Consider the following 25,726-nt stretch of genomic DNA (forward strand, 5'->3'; position numbering starts at 1 on the left):
GGAGTTGTTGGCAGCGTCTCCGGACTTGTCTCCATTGAGCACATAGGAAACGTCATTGTCGGTGATTACACAGGAGGGGTTGGCAGTGGATCCTGATGATTTGTACAGATGAGTTAAGAACCTTCCTTATACGACCATTAATAACTTCAGTGGCAGCAGCCGAGGTCGGAGGTGCTGAGGTTTCTGATTGAGGCTCAGACTTCATCCTGTACAGATCAGTGACTTCTCCATCCTTCATTTCCATCTTTCCACTACTTCTCCTTCTTTATTCGGTAATCTCACTGTTGAGTGTAGAATTCCTCCCATCACCGGTCCTCGTGGTTGCAGATTTCAGATACTTTTATTTTATTGACTGTGAAGATGTGAGGTTGTGGGTTGTAATAATCACCTAGACAGGTTAACAATGCAACTTTTTTTTTGTTCCTTACATCCATGGTCTTAAAGCAATTGTGGGGAGATGGTCACAATGCAATGTCTGCAGTCGACAACATCCCATCCTGGGGCCGATAGTGAGCCTCGCCTGGTACGGGGGCAGTGGAACTATCTCCCAACTTTAGGTTGGCCCACTGCTTTTGGATCTGCTGCTGGTATAGTCTACAGTCCCAGTCCATGCTCCATACCATGACTGTGGCACGACTTCCACTCCAGCTGGCAACAACCGTCCTTAAAGGGAACCTGTCACCTGAATTTGGTGGGACAAGTTTACGGACGGTCATATGGGCGGGGTATTCGGGTGTTTGATTCACCCTTTCCTTACCCGCTGGCTGCATGCTGGCCGCAATATTGGATTGAAATTCATGCTGTGTCCTCCGTAGCGCGCAGTATGCTTTGCCCAACTGCGGGCAAAGCCGAAAAGCATTAGTGCGCATGCGCCGGCGCACTATGTCCCGGAAGTATTTCGCTGTGTTCCGGGACATAGTGCGCCGGCGCATGCACACTAATGCTTTTTGGCTTTGCCCGCAGTTGGGTAAAGCATACTGTGCGTGCACAAGGCAAGATTGCCTTGCACAGGCGTGTACTACGGAGGACACAGCATGAACAATCCAGTATTGCGGCCAGCGGGTAAGGAAAGGGTGAATCAAACACCCGAAAACCCCGCACATATGACCGCAAACCTGTCCCGCCAAATTCAGGTGACAGGTTCCCTTTAAGATAGTTCCTCACATCCAGATAACAGATATCGCAGCCGTAGCACCAGCCGGCAACAAGATAGTACAGTCCCAACTGGGGTCCTCCAAATGTCTGTGGGTTCAGTGATGGGCAGAAGATCAGACCTGTATTCCACCAGATGGTGCCATTGGTCATTGGGCTGTTCCTGAATACTGTCTCTTTACAGAGGGAGCCAGAGACTTTATATCCACAGCTCCCATTCAGGACATTCTTCCACAGGATTGGAGGAAGGTGGGGGCGGTAATCTTGCGTTGTTTGATTGTTCAAATATTCTGGATATTTATCCTTCGTTGTGCATATTGCATCAGCCCACTGTAGTTTGTCAGTCAGCAGGCATTCACAAATTAACATATGCTATAAGTCAAGGTACAGTCTCATGTGAAGCAATGGCTCCATTGAGGCCTCTGAGACACTATCAAGAGTAATGGAACGATGCTTTTACCTTTATCTTGTGTATACTTACAAGTGCTTCTTACTAAATGAGAATATCATCACAAAGTGAATTTATTTCAGTTCAACACAAAAAGTGAATCTCCTCTATTCTATAGAGTCATTACGCACAGTGATCTGTTTCACGTGTTTATTTCTGTTAATGTTGATGATTATGGCTTACAGCCAATGAAAACCGAAAAGTCATTATCTCAGTAAATTAGAATAATTAACAATAAACACCAGTAAAGGCTCCTAAGTGTTTATAAAGGTCTTTAGTCTGTTTCAGTGGCTCCACAATCATGGGGAAGACTGCTGACCTGACAGATGTCCAGAAGGCGTCACTGACACACTCCACAAGGAGGGGAAGCCACAAAAGGTCATTACTAAAGAAGCCGGCTGTTCACACAGTGCTGTATCCAAGAATATTAATGGAGTGTGGTAGAACAAGGTGCACAAGCAACCGGGATAACCGCAGCCTGGAAAGGATTGTTAAGAAAAGGCCATTCAGTAATGTGGGGGAGATTCACAAGGAGCGGACTGCTGCTGGAGTCATTGCTTCACCACACACAGCCGTCTCCAGGACATGGGCTACAAGTGTCACATTCCTTGTGTCAGCCACTCATGACCAATAGACACCGCCAGAAGCGTCTTACCTGGGCCAAGGAGAACAAGAACCGGACTGTTGTCAGTGGTCCAAGGTCCCAGAGTCTGGAGGAAGAGTGGAGGCCACAATCCAAGCTGCTGGAGGTCTGGTGTGAAGTCTCCACAATCAGTGATGGTTTGGGGAGCCATGTCATCTGCTGGTGTAGATCCACTGTGTTTTATCAAGACCAAAGTCAGCGCAGCCGTCTACCAGGACATTGTAGAGCACTTCATGCTTCCCTCTGCCCACAAGCTTTATGGAGATGGAAATGTCATTCTCCAGCAGGACTTGGCCCCTGTCCACACTGCAGAAAGTACCAATACCTGGTGTAAAAACAACAGTATCACTGGGCTTGATTAGCAGCAAACTCTCCTGACCTTAACCCCATAGAGAATCTATGGAGTATTGTCAAGAGGAAGATGAGACACCCGACCCAACAATGCAGACGAGCTGAAGGCTGCTATCAAAGCAACCTGGGCTTCCATAACCCCTCAGCAGTGCCACAGGCTGATCCCTCCATGCCACGCCGCATTGATGCAGTTATTGATGCAAAAGGAGCCCGACCAAGTACTGAGGGCATTTACTGATCATACATTTCAGTAGGAAACATTTCAGATTTTACAATCATTTTTCAAACTGGTGTTATAAAGTATTCTAATTTACTGAGATAATGACTTTTGGGTTTTCATTGGCTGTAAGCCATAATCACCAACATTAACAGAAATAAACACATGAAATAGATCACTCTGTGTGTAATGACTCTATAGAATATAGGAGGTTCACTTTTTGTATTGAAGAACTGGAATAAATTCACTTTTTGATGATATTCTAATATAGTGAGAAGCTCCTGTAAGATCCAGCCATCGTCACCAGAGCTGCCTGCACTATGTACCGCATACATTCTTCAAAGGCACGGGGGAGACAGAAATGCCTATCAATTGCTGATGACTGCACAGCTCTTGTCACACAACTATATCGGAGGAGATGAGAGCTCGGCCTCCTGACGGACACCACTAATAAATGAGCTCATCTAGGAAGGGGGATCACTTTATCATCCAAGCGAGGTGAGGGCACCGACTCTAGCTGGTCATGTGACCGTGTCACTGCACCAGCAGAATAGTGAGCGCAGCTCTGGGGTATAATACAGGAGGTAACTCAGGATCAGTAATGTAATGTATGTACACAGTGACTGCACCAGCAGAATAGTGAGTGCAGCTCTGGGGTATAATACAGGATGTAACTCAGGATCAGTAATGTACGTACACAGTGACTGCACCAGCAGAATAGTGAGTGCAGCTCTGGGGTATAATACAGGATGTAACTCAGGATCAGTAATGTATGTACACAGTGACTGCACCAGCAGAATAGTGAGTGCAGCTCTGGAGTATAATACAGGATGTAACTCAGGATCAGTAATGTAATGTATGTACACAGTCACTGCACCAGCAGAATAGTGAGCGCAGCTCTGGAGTATAATACAGGATGTAACTCAGGATCAGTAATGTAATGTATGTACACAGTCACTGCACCAGCAGAATAGTGAGCGCAGCTCTGGGGTATAATACAGGATGTAACTCAGGATCAGTAATGTAATGTATGTACACAGTGACTGCACCAGCAGAATAGTGAGCGCAGCTCTGGAGTATAATACAGGATGTAACTCAGGATCAGTAATGTAATGTATGTACACAGTCACTGCACCAGCAGAATAGTGAGCGCAGCTCTGGAGTATAATACAGGATGTAACTCAGGATCAGTAATGTAATGTATGTACACAGTCACTGCACCAGCAGAATAGTGAGCGCAGCTCTGGGGTATAATACAGGATGTAACTCAGGATCAGTAATGTAATGTATGTACACAGTGACTGCACCAGCAGAATAGTGAGCGCAGCTCTGGGGTATAATACAGGAGGTAACTCAGGATCAGTAATGTAATGTATGTACACAGTGACTGCACCAGCAGAATAGTGAGTGCAGCTCTGGAGTATAATACAGGATGTAACTCAGGATCAGTAATGTAATGTATGTACACAGTGACTGCACCAGCAGAATAGTGAGTGCAGCTCTGGGGTATAATACAGGAGGTAACTCAGGATCAGTAATGTAATGTATGTACACAATGACTGCACCAGCAGAATAGTGAGTGCAGCTCTGGAGTATAATACAGGATGTAACTCAGGATCAGTAATGTAATGTATGTACACAGTCACTGCACCAGCAGAATAGTGAGCGCAGCTCTGGGGTATAATACAGGAGGTAACTCAGGATCAGTAATGTAATGTATGTACACAGTGACTGCACCAGCAGAATAGTGAGCGCAGCTCTGGGGTATAATACAGGAGGTAACTCAGGATCAGTAATGTAATGTATGTACACAGTGACTGCACCAGCAGAATAGTGAGCGCAGCTCTGGGGTATAATACAGGAGGTAACTCAGGATCAGTAATGTAATGTATGTACACAGTGACTGCACCAGCAGAATAGTGAGCGCAGCTCTGGGGTATAATACAGGATGTAACTCAGGATCAGTAATGTATGTACACAGTGACTGCACCAGCAGAATAGTGAGCACAGCTCTGGGGTATAATACAGGAGGTAACTCAGGATCAGTAATGTAATGTATGTACACAGTGACTGCACCAGCAGAATAGTGAGTGCAGCTCTGGAGTATAATACAGGATGTAACTCAGGATCAGTAATGTAATGTATGTACACAGTGACTGCACCAGCAGAATAGTGAGTGCAGCTCTGGAGTATAATACAGGATGTAACTCAGGATCAGTAATGTAATGTATGTACACAGTAACTGCACCAGCAGAATAGTGAGTGCAGCTCTGGGGTATAATACAGGATGTAACTCAGGATCAGTAATGTAATGTATGTACACAGTGACTTCACCAGCAGAATAATGAGTGCAGCTCTGGGGTATAATACAGGACGTAACTCAGGATCAGTAATGTAATGTATGTATACAGTGACTGCACCAGCAGAATAGTGAGTGCAGCTCTGGGGTATAATACAGGAGGTAACTCAGGATCAGTAATGTAATGTATGTACACAGTGACTGCACCAGCAGAATAGTGAGTGCAGCTCTGGAGTATAATACAGGATGTAACTCAGGATCAGTAATGTAATGTATGTACACAGTGACTGCACCAGCAGAATAGTGAGTGCAGCTCTGGGGTATAATACAGGATGTAACTCAGGATCAGTAATGTAATGTATGTACACAGTAACTGCACCAGCAGAATAGTGAGTGCAGCTCTGGGGTATAATACAGGATGTAACTCAGGATCAGTAATGTAATGTATGTACACAGTGACTGCACCAGCAGAAAAGTGAGTGCAGCTCTGGGGTATAATACAGGAGGTAACTCAGGATCAGTAATGTAATGTATGTACACAGTGACTTCACCAGCAGAATAATGAGTGCAGCTCTGGGGTATAATACAGGACGTAACTCAGGATCAGTAATGTAATGTATGTACACAGTGACTGCACCAGCAGAATAGTGAGTGCAGCTCTGGAGTATAATACAGGAGGTAACTCAGGATCATTAATGTAATGTATGTACACAGTGACTGCACCAGAAGAATAGTGAGTGCAGCTCTGGAGTATAATACAGGATGTAGCTCAGGATCAGTAATGTAATGTATATACACAGTGACTGCACCAGCAGAATAATAAGTGCAGCTCTGGAGTATAATACAGGATGTAACTCAGGATCAGTAATGTAATGTATGTACACAGTGACTGCACCAGCAGAATAGTGAGTGCAGCTCTGGAGTATAATACAGGATGTAACTCAGGATCAGTAATGTAATGTATGTACACAGTGACTGCACCAGCAGAATAGTGAGTGCAGCTCTGGGGTATAATACAGGATGTAACTCAGGATCAGTAATGTAATGTATGTACACAGTGACTGCACCAGCAGAATAGTGAGTGCAGCTCTGGAGTATAATACAGGATGTAACTCAGGATCAGTAATGTAATGTATGTACACAGTGACTGCATCAGCAGAATAGTGAGTGCAGCTCTGGAGTATAATACAGGAGGTAACTCAGGATCAGTAATGTAATGTATGTACACAGTGACTGCACCAGCAGAATAGTGAGTGCAGCTCTGGGGTATAATACAGGAGGTAACTCAGGATCAGTAATGTAATGTATGTACACAGTGACTGCACCAGCAGAATAGTGAGCGCAGCTCTGGAGTATAATACAGGATGTAACTCAGGATCAGTAATGTAATGTATGTACACAGTGACTGCACCAGCAGAATAGTGAGTGCAGCTCTGGGGTATAATACAGGATGTAACTCAGGATCAGTAATGTAATGTATGTACACAGTGACTGCACCAGCAGAATAGTGAGTGCAGCTCTGGGGTATAATACAGGATATAACTCAGGATCAGTAATGTAATGTATGTACACAGTGACTGCACCAGCAGAATAGTGAGTGCAGCTCTGGGGTATAATACAGGATATAACTCAGGATCAGTAATGTAATGTATGTACACAGTGACTGCACCAGCAGAATAGTGAGTGCAGCTCTGGAGTATAATACAGGATGTAACTCAGGATCAGTAATGTAATGTATGTACACAGTGACTGCACCAGCAGAATAGTGAGTGCAGCTCTGGGGTATAATACAGGAGGTAACTCAGGATCAGTAATGTAATGTATGTACACAGTGACTGCACCAGCAGAATAGTGAGCGCAGCTCTGGGGTATAATACAGGAGGTAACTCAGGATCAGTAATGTAATGTATGTACACAGTGACTGCACCAGCAGAATAGTGAGCGCAGCTCTGGGGTATAATACAGGAGGTAACTCAGGATCAGTAATGTAATGTATGTACACAGTGACTGCACCAGCAGAATAGTGAGCGCAGCTCTGGGGTATAATACAGGATGTAACTCAGGATCAGTAATGTATGTACACAGTGACTGCACCAGCAGAATAGTGAGCACAGCTCTGGGGTATAATACAGGATGTAACTCAGGATCAGTAATGTAATGTATGTACACAGTGACTGCACCAGCAGAATAGTGAGTGCAGCTCTGGAGTATAATACAGGATGTAACTCAGGATCAGTAATGTAATGTATGTACACAGTAACTGCACCAGCAGAATAGTGAGTGCAGCTCTGGGGTATAATACAGGATGTAACTCAGGATCAGTAATGTAATGTATGTACACAGTGACTTCACCAGCAGAATAATGAGTGCAGCTCTGGGGTATAATACAGGACGTAACTCAGGATCAGTAATGTAATGTATGTATACAGTGACTGCACCAGCAGAATAGTGAGTGCAGCTCTGGGGTATAATACAGGAGGTAACTCAGGATCAGTAATGTAATGTATGTACACAGTGACTGCACCAGCAGAATAGTGAGTGCAGCTCTGGAGTATAATACAGGATGTAACTCAGGATCAGTAATGTAATGTATGTACACAGTGACTGCACCAGCAGAATAGTGAGTGCAGCTCTGGGGTATAATACAGGATGTAACTCAGGATCAGTAATGTAATGTATGTACACAGTAACTGCACCAGCAGAATAGTGAGTGCAGCTCTGGGGTATAATACAGGATGTAACTCAGGATCAGTAATGTAATGTATGTACACAGTGACTTCACCAGCAGAATAATGAGTGCAGCTCTGGGGTATAATACAGGACGTAACTCAGGATCAGTAATGTAATGTATGTACACAGTGACTGCACCAGCAGAATAGTGAGTGCAGCTCTGGAGTATAATACAGGAGGTAACTCAGGATCATTAATGTAATGTATGTACACAGTGACTGCACCAGAAGAATAGTGAGTGCAGCTCTGGAGTATAATACAGGATGTAGCTCAGGATCAGTAATGTAATGTATATACACAGTGACTGCACCAGCAGAATAATAAGTGCAGCTCTGGAGTATAATACAGGATGTAACTCAGGATCAGTAATGTAATGTATGTACACAGTGACTGCACCAGCAGAATAGTGAGTGCAGCTCTGGAGTATAATACAGGATGTAACTCAGGATCAGTAATGTAATGTATGTACACAGTGACTGCACCAGCAGAATAGTGAGTGCAGCTCTGGGGTATAATACAGGATGTAACTCAGGATCAGTAATGTAATGTATGTACACAGTGACTGCACCAGCAGAATAGTGAGTGCAGCTCTGGAGTATAATACAGGATGTAACTCAGGATCAGTAATGTAATGTATGTACACAGTGACTGCATCAGCAGAATAGTGAGTGCAGCTCTGGAGTATAATACAGGAGGTAACTCAGGATCAGTAATGTAATGTATGTACACAGTGACTGCACCAGCAGAATAGTGAGTGCAGCTCTGGGGTATAATACAGGAGGTAACTCAGGATCAGTAATGTAATGTATGTACACAGTGACTGCACCAGCAGAATAGTGAGCGCAGCTCTGGAGTATAATACAGGATGTAACTCAGGATCAGTAATGTAATGTATGTACACAGTGACTGCACCAGCAGAATAGTGAGTGCAGCTCTGGGGTATAATACAGGATGTAACTCAGGATCAGTAATGTAATGTATGTACACAGTGACTGCACCAGCAGAATAGTGAGTGCAGCTCTGGGGTATAATACAGGATATAACTCAGGATCAGTAATGTAATGTATGTACACAGTGACTGCACCAGCAGAATAGTGAGTGCAGCTCTGGGGTATAATACAGGATATAACTCAGGATCAGTAATGTAATGTATGTACACAGTGACTGCACCAGCAGAATAGTGAGTGCAGCTCTGGAGTATAATACAGGATGTAACTCAGGATCAGTAATGTAATGTATGTACACAGTGACTGCACCAGCAGAATAGTGAGTGCAGCTCTGGGGTATAATACAGGATGTAACTCAGGATCAGTAATGTAATGTATGTACACAGTGACTGCACCAGCAGAATAGTGAGTGCAGCTCTGGAGTATAATACAGGATGTAACTCAGGATCAGTAATGTAATGTATGTACACAGTGACTGCACCAGCAGAATAGTGAGTGCAGCTCTGGGGTATAATACAGGATGTAACTCAGGATCAGTAATGTAATGTATGTACACAGTGACTGCACCAGCAGAATAGTGAGTGCAGCTCTGGAGTATAATACAGGATGTAACTCAGGATCAGTAATGTAATGTATGTACACAGTGACTGCACCAGCAGAATAGTGAGTGCAGCTCTGGGGTATAATACAGGATGTAACTCAGGATCAGTAATGTAATGTATGTACACGGTGACTGCACCAGCAGAATAGTGAGTGCAGCTCTGGAGTATAATACAGGGTGTAACTCAGGATCAGTAATGTAATGTATGTACACAGTGACTGCACCAGCAGAATAGTGAGTGCAGCTCTGGGGTATAATACAGGATATAACTCAGGATCAGTAATGTAATGTATGTACACAGTGACTGCACCAGCAGAATAGTGAGTGCAGCTCTGGGGTATAATACAGGATGTAACTCAGGATCAGTAATGTAATGTATGTACACAGTGACTGCACCAGCAGAATAGTGAGTGCAGCTCTGTAGTATAATACAGGATGTAACTCAGGATCAGTAATGTAATGTACGTACACAGTGACTGCACCAGCAGAATAGTGAGTGCAGCTCTGTAGTATAATACAGGATGTAACTCAGGATCAGTAATGTAATGTATGTACACAGTGACTGCACCAGCAGAATAGTGAGTGCAGCTCTGGGGTATAATACAGGATGTAACTCAGGATCAGTAATGTAATGTATGTACACAGTAACTGCACCAGCAGAATAGTGAGTGCAGCTCTGGGGTATAATACAGGATGTAACTCAGGATCAGTAATGTAATGTATGTACACAGTGACTTCACCAGCAGAATAATGAGTGCAGCTCTGGGGTATAATGCACTATAAGATTTTTTTTTATGTAGGCAGTGACTGCGTTATATATACAATCAGAGGTCGTCCTTAGTGTTCTGTTATGACGCCTGTCTCTTCTTTTCCAGGAGCGATACAGACAGGACTGTAATCTCGCTGTGCAGTTGCTGAAATGCAACAAGTCTCACTTCAGGAACCACAAGTTTGCAGATGTTAGTATTGACATTGCGATTGATGATTCGACTAATGGGGTGACACTAGTACTGGGAGCTGTGAGCAGTATGGATGTTCATGTGAGTTTTGGTGTCGGGTCCGATGTGACAGAATGTAGATGGGAGGGTTGTGACGTCAGCTTCAGTTTGACAGTGTCCAGGTGGTGGTTGCGGTGCTTGGTCTGGTGTGACGGTGTGTAGATGGGGGTTGCAGTGCTGTGTCCGGTGTGTGTGCACGTGCAGATGGGGGTTACGGTGCCAGGTCCGGTGTGTGCATGCACGCATGCGTGTAGATGGGGGTTGAGCTGACGTGTCCGGTGTGTGCGCGTGTAGATGGGGTTACGGTGCCATGTCCGGTGTGTGTAGATGGGGGTTGTGGTGACGGGCTAGGTGTGTGCGCGTGTAGATGGGGGTTGTGGTGACGGGTCCGGTGTGTGCGCGTGTAGATGGGGGTTGCGGTGACAGGTCCATTGTGTGTGTGCATGTGTAGATGGGGGTTGCGGTGCCTTGTCCGGTGTGTGTGTGTGTGTGTGTGTGTGTGTGTGTGTGTGTGTGTGTGTGTAGCTGAGGGTTGCGGTGCCGAGTCCAGTGTGTGCGCGTGTAGATGGGGGTTGCGGTGCTGGGTCTGGTGTTTGCGCGTGTAGATGGGCGTTGCGGTGCCGAGTCCGGAGTGTGCACGTGCAGATGGGGGTTGGGCTGACGTGTCCGGTGTGTGTGCGCGTGTAGATGGGGTTACGGTGCCATGTCCGGTGTGTGTAGATGGGGGTTGTGGTGACGGGTCCGGTGTGTGCGTGTATAGATGTGGGTTGCGGAGCCGGGCCCAATATGTGTGTGCATGTGTAGATGGGGGTTGCGGTGACTCGTCCGGTGTGTGCGCGCATGTAGATGGGGGTTGCGGTGCCATGTCCGGTGTGTGTGTAGCTGAGGGTTGCGGTGCCGGGTCCAGAGTGTGCGCGTGTAGATGGGGTTATGGTGCCGGGTCCGGTGTTTGCGCGTGTAGATGGTTGTGGTGCCAAGTCCTGTATGTCCTCACTGACCCGCCTGCTCTCTTCTCGCAGTTGCCTTACAAGCTGCAGGACATGGTTAGTAAGCATCTCCAGAGCGCGGCCTCCTCTCCGGGCTCCGGTCAGGACACTCCTCCTCCAGGTCTTTCACATTCAGACGTGGTGCCCACTTCCGTCATTGCCCGTGTTCTGGAGAAGCCAGAATCACTTATTCTTAACTCTGCGATGTCCAGCAGCGGCAGTGGCCCCACTGCAGAGGATGTGTTTGTGCATGTAGACATGAGCGGCTCCACACAGCAGCAGAATGGTGTCCTGCAGAAGCAGAGCAGCTCGGACAGTGCTACTGAAGAGCCTCCAGCCTTCGAAAAACTCAGTCCCTACCCAACACCTCCACCGCCCCATCCTCTGTACCCAGGACGTAAGGTTATAGAGTTCTCCGATGAGAAGGTGCGAATCCCCAAAAACAGCCCCCTGCCCAACTGCACTTATGCCACAAGGCAGGCCATCTCACTGAGCCTAGTACAAGGCGAGGAGGGCAGCCCCGACAGACACCGCACTGTCCCAAACAGCCCTGCATCGTCAGAAGGCTACCCCCAGCGGGCACGAAGTGCTGACAATCCTGTGCGCTCTCCGTTAAGTAGTGCGGCCCCCAGCTCTGCCAGCTCAGAGGAGGACATGCTGGCTAATTGGCAAAGGATGTTTGTAGATAAAGCTGCCCCAAGTTCAGAGGGATCCCTGGCTCACCGCACGTCCTTTAGTCGGGACACCGCACTAGAGTTGCAGCAGAGGTTCAGCCGCTCCATGCAGGAGCTGAGCCATGTGGCACAAGCGTTCTCTGAACAGGAAATGTCCGGGAACAGCTGGATGAGCAGCCGGGAGAAAGGCTCAGAAAAGGAGATCTCCGGCACAAAGAGGGGACAACTCCCCAATGAGTATGGCAAGGAATTTTCCAAGGAGGAGGCCCAAGACCTTCTCTCTGGAGATTTGGAGGAGGAGGAGGATATGGAGCCCCTACAGCCGTCCGAAGACCTCGACGAGTACCAGGAACTGGAAGATCAAATCCTCCAGGCTTGTGAAGAGCAGGAGGACAGTGACATATTAAAGGAAAAACCTCCAAGCGGCCGTCCTCACCGAAGCCCTAAACGAATGGGTGTGCACCACCTGCACCGGAAGGACAGTCTGACCCGGGCCCAGGAGCAGGGCAACTTGCTGAACTAGCCCGAGAGCACGGCACTATATATTATATGTAGAATGTCCGGACGGCGGCCATTACCGACAGTATATGCAGATTCCCAGGCCCAAGGGTCTCCCACGCACAATGCACTACAGGAGATGGACGCAACCGCTCGTAGACTCTGGAGTCAGCTGGAGGGGGACGAGTAAAGCCCCCATATAGACTGAATGCCTCCTCCACCCCGATTCTATGCGATGTCCCATCAGGTGCTGCCATTCGTAGTGACAGTCCAATGCGTTCCCCCTCCTTCCAAGTGACTACGGCCTCATGTCCCACCATGCTGAACATAGTCCCCGAGTCAGGTGGAGAAATGTAATGAAGGGTAAAAGTGGTCGGAGGGGAGAGCTCACCTAATCGTTACATGTGGGGTTTTTGTTTAGCCGGTGAAATATTGAGTCTTTTGGTCTCCTGACGGCGGCTTGATGCCCACTGATTTATTTGGTGGGCGATCTGTTGCTGCAGTGACCTCCCCTTGTCCCACACTGTCATGGCTGCTGGGTAACTCGGATCTGCCGTATTTCTACAGCCCTGGTGTTTGATGTAGGCTGACGCACACCCGGTCACGCATCTGAGCTTTCCACGTCCGCCCCTTCTCGTGTTGACTATTTGCAGCTTTTTTTGCTCAGTGAGATGGCGGATTGTGGCGAGCGGACCCCTCCACGGCCCGCTGGTGTTTTGTGTGTTCTCCTGTCTGCGTGGCGCCTGTGTCCTGTCCTAGTGCTCCTGTCAGACTCGTGTCCATCACGTCTGTATATAGATGCACATATATATGTATATATATTTTTGTATCTGGCGGCCGTGTTGTCCCTGCGTGTCTGGCGCCTTCCGTCCTCTGGATCTGACTGTTAACCCCGTGTAGATATATTTTCTGAAATTTTTCAAAGCTGACATCTATTTTCCAATGAGAAATAAACTATTTTAAATGAGTTGTGCCTTATTGTAAGAAAATGTGGCATGCGGTTAGTGAGACCGCTGGGCAGAGGGGGCAGGAAAGTGGCTCAGTTTGTGGCCTGTGCGCGGGGGGGCGAGCAGAAGGTGACGCTCAGTGATGGCATGGAGGGGGCTGGAAGGAGACGATCAGTGATGGCATGGAGGGGGCTGGAAGGAGACGCTCAGTGATTGCATGGAGGGGGCTGGAAGGAGACGCTCAGTGATTGCATGGAGGGGGCTAGAAGGAGACGCTCAGTGATGGCATGGAGGGGGCTGGAAGGAGACGATCAGTGATGGCATGGAGGGGGCTGGAAGGAGACGATCAGTGATGGCATGGAGGGGGCTGGAAGGAGACGATCAGTGATGGCATGGAGGGGGCTGGAAGGAGACGATCAGTGATGGCATGGAGGGGGCTGGAAGGAGACGATCAGTGATGGCATGGAGGGGGCTGGAAGGAGACGCTCAGTGATTGCATGGAGGGGGCTGGAAGGAGACGCTCAGTGATTGCATGGAGGGGGCTGGAAGGAGACTCTCAGTGATGGCATGGAGGGGGCTGGAAGGAGACGATCAGTGATGGCATGGAGGGGGCTGGAAGGAGACGCTCAGTGATTGCATGGAGGGGGCTGGAAGGAGACGATCAGTGATGGCATGGAGGGGGCTGGAAGGAGACGATCAGTGATGGCATGGAGGGGGCTGGAAGGAGACGATCAGTGATGGCATGGAGGGGGCTGGAAGGAGACGCTCAGTGATTGCATGGAGGGGGCTGGAAGGAGACGCTCAGTGATTGCATGGAGGGGGCTGGAAGGAGACTCTCAGTGATGGCATGGAGGGGGCTGGAAGGAGACGATCAGTGATGGTATGGAGGGGGCTGCAAGGAGACGATCAGTGATGGCATGGAGGGGGCTGGAAGGAGACGATCAGTGATGGCATGGAGGGGGCTGGAAGGAGACGATCAGTGATGGCATGGAGGGGGCGGGAAGGAGACGCTCAGTGATTGCATGGAGGGGGCTGGAAGGAGACGCTCTGATGGCATGGAGGGGGCTGGAAGGAGATGCTCAGTGATGGCATGGAGGGGGCTGGAAGGAGACGCTCTGATGGCATGGAGGGGGTTGGAAGGACACGCTCAGTGATTGCATGGAGGGGGCTGGAAGGAGACGATCAGTGATGGCATGGAGGGGGCTGGAAGGAGACGCTCTGATGGCATGGAGGGGGCTGGAAGGAGACGCTCAGTGATGGCATGGAGGGGGCGGGAAGGAGACGCTCAGTGATTGCATGGAGGGGGCTGGAAGGAGACTCAGTGATTGCATGGAGGGGGCGGGAAGGAGACGCTCAGTGAGTGCACTGGGGGTGGGAAACTGACAATCTGATTTTGGAGGGGGGTGAGGAGGAGCTGAGAATTGCAGCCTCTGTGCAGGGGGGGGGGGGGTCAGGAAGGTGACGCTGAGTGATTGCACCTGCTGTGTGGAGGGGGGCAGGAGTGTCACCCATCCCGCATAGCGGTTTACATTTGCCATCGGCTGTGTTGCTGTGTAGAGTCTGAATCTGCATTGCTCCCATACTGTGATTTGCAGCTATGAGAGGGGGAGGGTGTTGATAGACACTTGGGAGCAGAAGTCTTCAGTCTGCACCTTCGGAGCCATTCAACTGTTAAGTGATTTGGAAAGTGACCCTGATGTCACTGCAGGGAGTGTGGCTTTGAGATTTGCGATGTCATTGTAGAGAGCAACACAGGAAAAGAAGAAATATCAATCATGTATAGTGCTGCACAGAGTATTTCAGAAGAGGAGTGTGCTGGTGTAATCTTCCTGCTGTTGATCGAGCAGTGGAAGCACAAGAGCAGAACCGCCCCCCACACACACACACGCAGCACCACACACACACTTGCATGCGCAGCACCTGTCCCCTCACACACACGCCGCCCTCCTCTCACACGCACACGTGCAGCACCACCCTCCACACACACGCACACAGCACTGCCCCCTCACATAGACACGTGCGCAGCACCGCCCCCTCACATAGACACGTGTGTGCAGCACCGCCCCCACATACTGACACGTGTGCGCAGCACTGCCCCTCAGACACGTGTGCGCAGCACCGCCCCCTCACATACAAATGTGTGCGCAGCACCACGCCCCTCACGTACAAACACGTTTGCGCAGCACCGCCCCCCTCACATAGACACGTGTGCGCAGCACCGCCCCCCTCACATGCGCGTAGGTCTTCACAGACACACGGCACAGATTCTTTTCAGGAACCTTTATTAGCTTGTGCTTGTAGTGCAGTGGCCAGAGCTCTGCCCATGCAGCTCCCGTCCCCGGTGGGGCAGAGATGTGGTGAAGCTGGCAGTGCCCTGTACAATGTGCATACATAATATATTGATAAATTCTCTGTGCTAATAGTAGAGCCGTCATTTACCACCAACACCCAGTCTGCCCTCTGTGCAACACAAACGCTCCCCTGAATTGTGCAAATTTGTGACTCGTCCATCAGTCTTCTCCATCGGTGGAGCCGCAGCCATTGCTCACTTCTCAAGGCTTCAGGAGTTGGGTTAACTTGAGCAGACGACAATTGTGTGATGTATCCGAGCCTCACATCTCTGTCTCCGCCAGGAGGTTATCCCCGATGCCGGAGGTCAGCAGAACCCTATGGGGGCCAGGACCTGAAAAATGGGGGGCAAGAGAGTGAGGAAGGGGCAGCTGCTCAGACTGTACAAAGCAAGCCCGTGGGATCCTATCACCCACTACAGTATACACCCCCTCTGAGTACAGTCCTAACTCTCCATACAACATCCCCTCCCTCCATTCCCCACAATGTTCTTGCAACCCACCCCCTTCGTACCGCCCTATGCCTGCTTTATCCCTCCACCATAAACCCTGTGCTCCACACCGCCCTGTCCACGCTACATCTGTACATGGGCACAGGTGACAGTAACTTTTATTCTCCTCCTCTTGGACTATGCCGCCTCTCACCTATACTGCTCTTCAGTTCTTTCTCCCTGACGGATCGCTCCTTGCTGTGCTCTTCGCTCTCCTCTTCATCCTCGCCCTCCGAAAGAAGGTCCGCAATCTGCTGCTGCAGCTCCACACTGATGTTATTCTCAGACAGCACCAGAGACTTCAGCGGGGTCGGATAATTCTGCACCATGTCCAGTAGGATCTGCAGGAAGGACACGGTCAGATCGGCCGACTACTCTGACCAGTCACAGATGTAGAAGGGTAGATAGAAGGAGAGGCAGTAAACCTACACGAGGCAAAACGGCAGCTACAGCTTAGCCCCCGGGGGAACGTGCACACCACATCACTAGGCGGTGTACTCATGTCTCCAGTGGGGCAAACTGCTATAATGCCAGAGCCAGCCTACCCTGTACTGGCCACAAGAAACCTGGAAATGTACCTGAGCCGACTGATTGCTGAGTCCAGTCCCTTCCAAATCCAGAACTTCCAGAGTCCGACTGGATGCCACACACACTGCCAACATGGAGGCAATGTGATCCCCTGTACAGATACAACCGCACACGATGAGCGTATGACTCGTGTACAGATACAGCCGCACACAGAAGACACATCCTTCATACTATGACCCTTGACTATGCATACAACCTCACCTCGAAGACATCAGACTGTGTATGACTTGTGTACATTTACAATTACACCCTCCATGTTGTCTTCAGGTTGCATGACTCGTGTACAGACACAACCGCACATGGAGGGCATATGACCCATGTACAGAAATAACCGCACCCCCAAGTCAACACGGAAGGCGTATGACCCGTTTAAAGAAACAATCACACACAATGAACGTATGACCGTGTACAGGTATAAACGCACATGGATGATGTATGACCCGCGTACAGATACAACCGCACACAATGAGCGTATGACTTTTGTACAGATACAACCGCACATGTTGAGTGTATGACCGTGTACAGATACAACCGCACACGATGAGCGAATGACCCGCGTACAGATACAACCGCACACGATGAGTGTATGACCTTTGTACAGATACAACCGCACACAATGAGCATATGACCCGCGTACAGATACAACCGCACACAGAGGGCATGAGCGTTGTACAAATAAATCAAGTAAATCAAATAGCAACATTACAAGGAGCAGCAATAAAATGTAAATATTTCAGGACAATACAATAAAACCACTAAAAAAGTGAACAGAACAACTGGCTGGTACACAACACGGTCCTGGAATGAGCTCTCGCTCGCCGGCCTCAGATTACAGTACAATGCCCAGTATACCTGGGTGTCACGGATCCCTACTCCGTGGTGTAACTAATTGGTCAAGTGCCCGCTCTCAGCACGTGACTTGGGTTATGCCTGCAAGGTTAAATCTATCTCCCCTCTCTCAGTCCAGCATTCAACCTCTGTCCTATGCTGTAATGGGAGCATAAATCACTCACCGACACCGACCCAGGCCACACACCCGCTCATACACGCTGCCACCACTCACCGAGTACACGGGCGATGAGTCCCGGAAATATTAATACTAATAATGTCTACCACTCATAAGGCTCACACACCTTAGGCTATGGATTCTTTTAGAGCATTCAAGGTCACATTGTTAAAGTTTTATACTTTAATACAAAAAGGTTCAGTGCTTACAGTAATAGAAGGTATAAAAATATGATGATAAAAAGACATACAACTTATGCAAAACAGTATAAAATAACAGGAGATACTTACAGAAATCATCTAACTGGTAATTTGCTTTCTGCTCCCTGAGGAGGGGTGAATGGAGTTGGTGGAACACATCAGCGTCTGCTGCCCTCACATGTGAACACGTTTCTCTGTATACAGGTCTATTTTATAACTTTGGTCGGGAGGTCAGGTTTCTAGACCAGCCCCTCAAGTTAATATCATAACTGCTTGTTTTTTGATTGGACCACGGCCGCGCCCCCCCCCCATTGAATATATTATTTTTCTCTTGAGATCCTTTGTGTAAACGTTCTTACAGAGATACTATTAGGCCTTAATTAACATCTCTTCCAAGAGCTAGGAGGTGCCAAATGTTACCTTTCTTCTTGGCTTCCCTCAGGACTCCCTGGTGAGATTGGGGACAGTCTACTTGTCCCAGGAAAATACATATTAACACCTGGGTGCGACATGCAGCTTTCAAGACAGATGTTACATATGTCACATTATTGCCAGTGACACAATAAATCCATACATAGTCCACTGTGCACACACACACACACTTCACCACACTGGGTCTGTTGGATAATGGAAGAAGTCCAAAGAGATGCACGCACTGGCGAAAGGTGGTGATGATATCCATACATCAGGTAGTCACAGTAATACCAGCACACAAGCAAGATAGTGCAAGACACGCACAGTAGGAAAAGGGAGGAGCGGGGAAAAAGGCAGAGAGACGAAAAAGGGAAGAGCAGGGGAATAATAATTTTATTTCTATAGCGCCACCATATTCCGCAGCACTTTACATTATAGAGGGGACTTGTACAGACAATAGACATTGCAGCATAACAATAATCACAGTTCGAAACAGATACCAAGAGGAGTGAGGGTCCGGCTGCTCGCAAGCTACAATCTATGAGGAAAAAGGGGAGACACGAGAGGTGGATGGCAACAATTGCTTTAGTTGTTCGGACCAGCCATAGTGTAAGGCTCGGGTGTTCATGTAAAGCTGCATGAACCAGTTATCAGCCTAAGTATGTAGCAGTACAGACACAGAGGCTATTAACTGCATAAAGTGTATGAGAACATGATGCGAGGAACCTGATTATGGTTTCAGTTTTGTGAATGGGCTACACAGGGATAGTTAGGTTAATGTGTTGAGGCGGTAGGCCAGTCTGAACAAATGCGTTTTTAGGGCACGCTTAAAACTGTGGAGATTGGGGATTAGTTGAATTAACCTGGGTAGTGCACTCCAGAGAATTGGCGAAACACGTGTAAAGTCTTGGAGACGGGAGTGGGAGTTTCTGATTATTGAGGATGCTAACCTGAGGTCATTAGCAGAACGGAGGGCACGGGTAGGGTGGTAGACTGGGACCAGGGAGGAGATGTAGGGTGGTGCTGAGCCATGGAGTGCTTTGTGGGTGAGGGTAATAGTTTTGTACTGGATTCTGGAGCGGATGGGTAACCAGTGCAATGACTGGCACAGGGTAGAGGCATCGGTGTAACGGTTGGTGAGGAATATGATCCTGGCTGCAGCATTCAGGACAGATTGGAGTGGGGAGAGTTTGGTAAGAGGGAGGCCAATTAGTAGAGAGTTACAACAGTCCAGACGAGAATGAATAAGTGAGATAGTAAGAGTTTTTGCAGAGTCAAAAGAAAGAAAAGGGCGAATTCTAGAAATGTTTTTGAGATGCAGATAACAAGAGCGAGCCAGTGATCGGATGTAGGGGTGAATGAAAGCTCGGAATCAAGTAGGAACCCAAATCTACTGATTGTTTGTCCAATAGGGGCGGTACACAGGGAGAAGAGGAGGGGGCCTAGGACTGATCCTTGAGGAACCCCAACAGTAAGGGGAAGGTGAGAGGAGGAGGAACCAGCAAAAGATACAGTGAAGGAGCGGTCAGGGAGATAGGAGGAGAACCAGGAGAGAACAGTGTCCTTAAGGCCGATGGAGCGTAGCATAGTGAGGAGGAGCTGATGATCCACAGTATCAAATGCTGCGGAGAGATCCAAGAGAATTAGCATGGAGTAGTGATGTCAAGGTGAAAATATATTTTCTTATATACCTTTTGTACTTTTATATATCTTATACTGTGAAACAATAAGTTTTCCCTTGCTAATGCAAATGTAACTGTATTAAAGATGGCTGCCAGTGTTCATTCTTCACTTTAGGTTAGAGTTTGAAGGGTTAAGTTTCATTTCTTTTGAAATCGAAACTTAAGGAATGTGAAGAAAAGGAGGATCCACCAGAAGATGTCAGAACAAATCAGAAAGACTGAATGCTAGCTTAAACCCCGCCTAATGCACGCCTTCCCCTAACACTCAATATAGTATTGTGTATTCTAAAATAAAAGTCAGTTGCTGTGACCGTTACACACGTGTGTGGATGCACGAGCATGCACTGAGATTGAACCAGCTACCTGTCTGACTCATTCTTACCCGGTACCACATGCTTATAGTTTAATTTGGAATGACTGGTGAATGAGGGTATATTGTCGTTACAACCCCGACAATTTGGAGCCCAACGGGGGGCGTGGACAGCGATCCGAGACCCTCTGGACCCATGCCTGGATGTCCGTGGATGACACCTGTAGTGGCTGACCTCGAGGACTGATCACCCTCCGAACACGGTAAGTGGCGATTATGTACACTGTATATGTCACACTTGCTAGTGTCTCAGCCGTTATTGGTTTGTCTGTGGTCTCCTTGGGTCCGGGAGGTGACCGGTCGAGTGGTGAGACCGAGCGCGATCCTGTGCCACGCTCTGAACCAGCAACTGAGAGACGTCGCATCCGGCGCGTCCTCATGTACACCACACCTCCTCCACCGGTCATTGTACTCCGTTCAACCACCCTACCCGTGACTGTTGTCTAGTAGTGAAGTGGAGTGAAAGATTGAGCTAGTTGTAGATTGTGGGGCAGCTTAGAGAAAGGGATAGGAGACGCAGCCTCTGTGATATTGTGCTGACAGGTAACTAAGGCGTTCCGAGAGGGGACCACCTGTCCAGATAGGTAACTAAGACGTTCCGAGAGGGGACCACCTGTGCTGACAGGTAACTAAGGCGTTCCGAGAGGGGACCACCTGTCCAGATAGGTAACTTAAGACGTTCCGAGAGGGGACCACCTATATTTTTGTGGAGGGGTCTCATTAGGAGGCTGCCTCCCAACGGTTTAGAATATCGTGGCAGGATAGTCTGTAATCACTGTTGTTCAGGTTAGGGACAGACAGGAAACATTGAGCGTGAGGCTCTTTTCCTAGTACGTGGAACGTGAGGCTCCGTACTGTAGAACAAAGTGTTGATATCGCTGCCAGTGGTTTACTGCAGAAAACCATAGTATTCTGTAAGAGTCATGCTACGTCTCTTAAAGCAGAAGAAGTCTGTGCCCCACAAGTTAGATGAGGATGCTGTGGAAGTCAAGGCAATAGTAGAGTCACGGGAGGGAAAGAAGGCAGTCAAGAATGTTGAGAGATTGTATAAGCATGTAGGATTGCCCTCGTCAGGGAGATTGCAGCCGGCTATGTGGCCCAATCTCATAGAAAATAAAAGGGGCATGTTGAAAGATAAAGGATTGTTAGAACAAGCTCATCTGCGAGTTGCGCAAAGCTTGAAGAATGAAGGATGAAAATAGGTTGATGGAGAGGGAGGATCAGACAATGTAGAACCCGTGTTTGGTTATAAAATGCCTTTGAACTGTGATTTTACAGATTGTAAAATGGCCGCCGTGCCACTGGTGATGAGAATGCAGTCCCAGCCACCGCCCTGTAATGGCGGCGGGATGAGCTTTCCAGAAGCGTAGGTGTGTCCTGTTTGTGTTGTGCAGAATCCAACCTGGGTGGAGACCTGCCGCGTGTGCGTGTACGGGCCGTCCTTGGGGCTCCGCCCAGACCACGGAGAATCAGGAAAGTTTTGTAGAAATTAAGTCTGAAAACTGCTGCAATTTGTGACTGTGTAGAAGATACGGAACTTTTATCAGTGCTGTGTAGTGTAGGGGAGGAGGGAGCGGACCGCTGTGAGATTTCTCCTCTTTCCTCATCTGTGCTACGAACTTAGAGAAAGGGGGGCAAAGAGCTGGGCTTTTGTATTCTCCCTTGTGCGCTGTGGAATGCAGTGATTTTTCTTATCTCCGTGTTACTAGATGGGAGGGGGTGAGTGAATCCCTGCGCGACCTGCTTGAAATTTCTCCCCTCGGTGCTGTGGGCTAGAGGGAAGGGGGGCCATGTATTGCATTCTAAGTTTTCTCTGTCCTTGGTTTAGTACACGCTGAGAGATTTATGTTTAAAGCAATAAGTACTGTATGAAATTGGAAGTGAAATAGACCTGTGCCTAGTCTTAGAGGAAAACTTGTAAGTAATTGAAAGATTGGTAAAAGATTTACCTGCTTATATATAGCAAATTGAAGATCAACAGGGGGGCTCCCTGTTGGATAATATGGTCCCTCCCTAGCTTCGTTATGTCAATTTTCAGATTAAGAGTTTGTTTTAATCGGTGTAAATGGCAGACCTCCCAGCCCGGAAAGGCCCCTACATCTCCTCTTCCCGTGAAACCTTCACACTTACAAGGCCAGACTTTCCAGGAATCTGAAGTTTGGTTCCCCTGTCATTCACGCTACTACATCACACCTCAGGAATCCCAGGTTCTTTTCTCAGTAGGGTATGGGGACATAATTACCCACCAGAAAGGAGCCATAGTGAACCCAGCTAACTCTACCCTGTCACATAGAGGTTGTTTGGCCCAACAGATAGCTAGAAAAGGGAAGCCCAGCCATAGCCCAAGAGTGTTAGGCCTACCTTGCCGCTTATGGCCCCTTGCATCCAGGAGACGCTATGTCCACCCAAAGAGGGAATTTGCCCTGTGATATAGTGTTACACACTGTGTGAAGGAAGCCCCTGTTCCTCCCACGTCACCAATCCGTGACGTCACTACACAGGCACAGCTCTCCGGCGCCCCCTTTGTCTCTCAGGTCAGTAAGGGAACTGCACCTAGAGCAAATGGCCGCTGGGGAGACTGCCCTGTTACCCACACTGGGTATTCTAGGATTCGCAATCAGAGTAAAAGGATCAGCCCAAAATTAATTTATGATTTAATTGCCTTAAGGGCGCACTAGGTAATTACAAGAAATATACAATCACAATATATCAAGAGTTACAGTCAGAGTACAATATAACAACAATGATACAAGGCTTAAGGTATAAAGCTGGAGGTCACTTTACCAGGTTAGAGGTCGCTTGTGGAAGCCGGGGGGGCGCAGCGTTCCGCAGGTCCAAAACTTTAGTTGCCGGGCAGCCCCCAGAAAGCGTGTGCTTGCCCCCCTCTGGCTGGCATATGCCCTGTTTCTTAGCTGGTCATCTTCTGTGTGTCACCCGCTCTCCACATGTTCCAGCTCTTAACCCTGCCGTGTCCCTCCCCCTGTAGCTGGGTGGGCTTAGCAATCTCCACCCCTCTGCCTCCCTGCGATATTTGTTCCAATATCTAATAAATGGGATAACTGCTCTCAGGATGATCGGATCAGCACACGGGCAGTACCAGCGCCTGTGGTTTGTTCTGCCGGTCATACTGGGATCAAACCTGGACCCATTCGGTCCCTGTGGGAGGCTGATCTCTATATCTCGGGTTTCAGACCTCCCACGGATACAGGAGTCGCACCATTAGATGCACCATTCCTTTAGGACGAGGGGAATATTTTTTATGAGCCGCTACCTCGGACGATGCGTCCATAATTCACGATTCCATGTCAGAGACGGTTCGGCTGGACGACCATACTAGATGTGTATCCAGTGGCCCCTTGACATGCGTGCTTTAATTAAGCCCTTGAGCATTTCCAAGCCCCCTGCTGGTGTGGCTTCCTAACTGAGCTTTGAAGTACTTTCTGCAATCTCCTCTGAGCTCAGCCGATTACCATACTAATAGGCACTATGTTCATTAGAAAAGGTGGGGGCCAGGAGCACTCCTCTCTGCAGACCTGTGACCAGGAGACAAAATGGAGTCATGCCAATCTGTGTTAGTAGGCCCGTCCAAGATGGCGGCTGTTCCCTCATCACACCTCCCTGCTTTAGAGGGCGCTAGGGGGCATCACATTCCTGTGTTCCCCCGTGCGCCCTTCCGCACCTTCTCCTTGCTGGGACAACCCATCAGCGTTACCATGGTCTCTGCCCCCTCCTCTGCCTCTCCCCGAGGCTGTCTCTGCCTCCTCTGTCTCTCTGAGGCAGTCTCTGCCTCCTCCTCTGTCTCTCTTTGAGGCTGTCTCTGCCCCTCCTCTCTCTGTCTGAGGCTGTCTCTGCCCCCTCCTCCTCCTTTCTCTGAGGCTGCCTCTGTCTCCTCCTCCCTCTGTCTGAGGCTGTCTCTGCCTCCTCCTCTGTCTCTGAAGCTGTCCCTGCCTCCTCCTCTGTCCCTCTCTGAGGCCGTCTCTGCCTCTCCCTCTCTCTTTCTGAGGCTGTCCCTGCCTCCTCCTCTGTCTCTCTCTGAGGCTGTCTCTGCCTCCTTCTCTCTTTCCCTGAGGCTGTCCCTGCCTCCTCCTCTGTCCCTCTCTGAGGCTGTCTCTGCCTCTCCCTCTCTCTTTCTGAGGCTGTCCCTGCCTCCTCCTCTGTCTCTCTCTGAGGCTGTCTCTGCCTCCTCCTCTCTGTCTCTGAGGCTGTCCCTGCCTCCTCCTCTGTCCCTCTCTGAGGCTGTCTCTGCCTCTCCCTCTTTCTCTGAGGCTGTCTCTGCCTCTCCCTCTCTCTTTCTGAGGCTGTCCCTGCCCCCTCCTCTCTCTCTCTCTGAGGCTGTCTCTGCCTCCTCCTCTCTGTCTCTGAGGCTGTCCCTGCCTCCTCCTCTGTCCCTCTCTGAGGCTGTCTCTGCCTCCTTCTCTCTTTCCCTGAGGCTGTCCCTGCCTCCTCCTCTGTCCCTCTCTGAGGCTGTCTCTGCCTCTCCCTCTCTCTTTCTGAGGCTGTCCCTGCCTCCTCCTCTGTCTCTCTCTGAGGCTGTCTCTGCCTCCTCCTCTCTGTCTCTGAGGCTGTCCCTGCCTCCTCCTCTGTCCCTCTCTGAGGCTGTCTCTGCCTCTCCCTCTCTCTCTGAGGCTGTCTCTGCCTCTCCCTCTCTCTTTCTGAGGCTGTCCCTGCCCCCTCCTCTCTCTCTCTCTGAGGCTGTCTCTGCCTCCTCCTCTCTGTCTCTGAGGCTGTCCCTGCCTCCTCCTCTGTCCCTCTCTGAGGCTGTCTCTGCCTCCTTCTCTCTTTCCCTGAGGCTGTCCCTGCCTCCTCCTCTGTCTCTCTCTGAGGCTGCCTCTGCCTCCTCCTCTCTGTCTCTGAGGCTGTCCCTGCCTCCTCCTCTGTCCCTCTCTGAGGCTGTCTCTGCCTCTCCCTCTCTCTCTGAGGCTGTCTCTGCCTCTCTCTCTCTCTGAGGCTGTCTCTGCCTCTCCCTCTCTCTTTCTGAGGCTGTCCCTGCCTCCTCCTCTGTCTCTGAGCGGATAGGGTACCCCTAACTGTCGGTCCCTGGGCCACGCCTCCGGTGAACCCTGCTGGACCGTTACCTGGAACAGCCATCCCTGGTCCCAGACCACCCGCTCGCGGTCTGACTCCCCAGGAGGCTGT

General features: G+C 49.1%; 2 protein-coding genes across 9 annotated transcripts in view; one reads left to right on the forward strand and one right to left on the reverse strand.

Moving 5' to 3' along the window:
* The window catches only part of TJAP1 (tight junction associated protein 1), a 52,689-nt gene extending 39,178 nt beyond the window's left edge, over positions 1-13,511 (forward strand). For all 7 annotated transcript variants that reach the window (XM_077281912.1, XM_077281911.1, XM_077281905.1 and 4 more), the window contains 2 exons: positions 10,264-10,347; positions 11,406-13,511. In XM_077281912.1, coding sequence (XP_077138027.1) covers positions 10,264-10,347; positions 11,406-12,569 — 1,248 coding nt within the window. In that variant the 3' untranslated portion in view covers positions 12,570-13,511. The remainder of the gene's footprint in view (positions 1-10,263; positions 10,348-11,405) is intronic.
* A 2,251-nt stretch (positions 13,512-15,762) lies between these two features.
* Positions 15,763-25,726, reverse strand: part of LRRC73 (leucine rich repeat containing 73) — a 40,918-nt gene continuing 30,954 nt past the window's right edge. For both annotated transcript variants that reach the window (XM_077281913.1, XM_077281914.1), the window contains exons 5-7: positions 16,909-17,009; positions 16,485-16,671; positions 15,763-16,174 (exon numbers count right to left, since the gene is read on the reverse strand). In XM_077281913.1, coding sequence (XP_077138028.1) covers positions 16,104-16,174; positions 16,485-16,671; positions 16,909-17,009 — 359 coding nt within the window. In that variant the 3' untranslated portion in view covers positions 15,763-16,103. The remainder of the gene's footprint in view (positions 16,175-16,484; positions 16,672-16,908; positions 17,010-25,726) is intronic.

Source organism: Ranitomeya variabilis, chromosome 2 (assembly GCF_051348905.1).
Source record: "Ranitomeya variabilis isolate aRanVar5 chromosome 2, aRanVar5.hap1, whole genome shotgun sequence".
In the NCBI taxonomy this organism is placed as follows: domain Eukaryota; kingdom Metazoa; phylum Chordata; class Amphibia; order Anura; family Dendrobatidae; genus Ranitomeya; species Ranitomeya variabilis.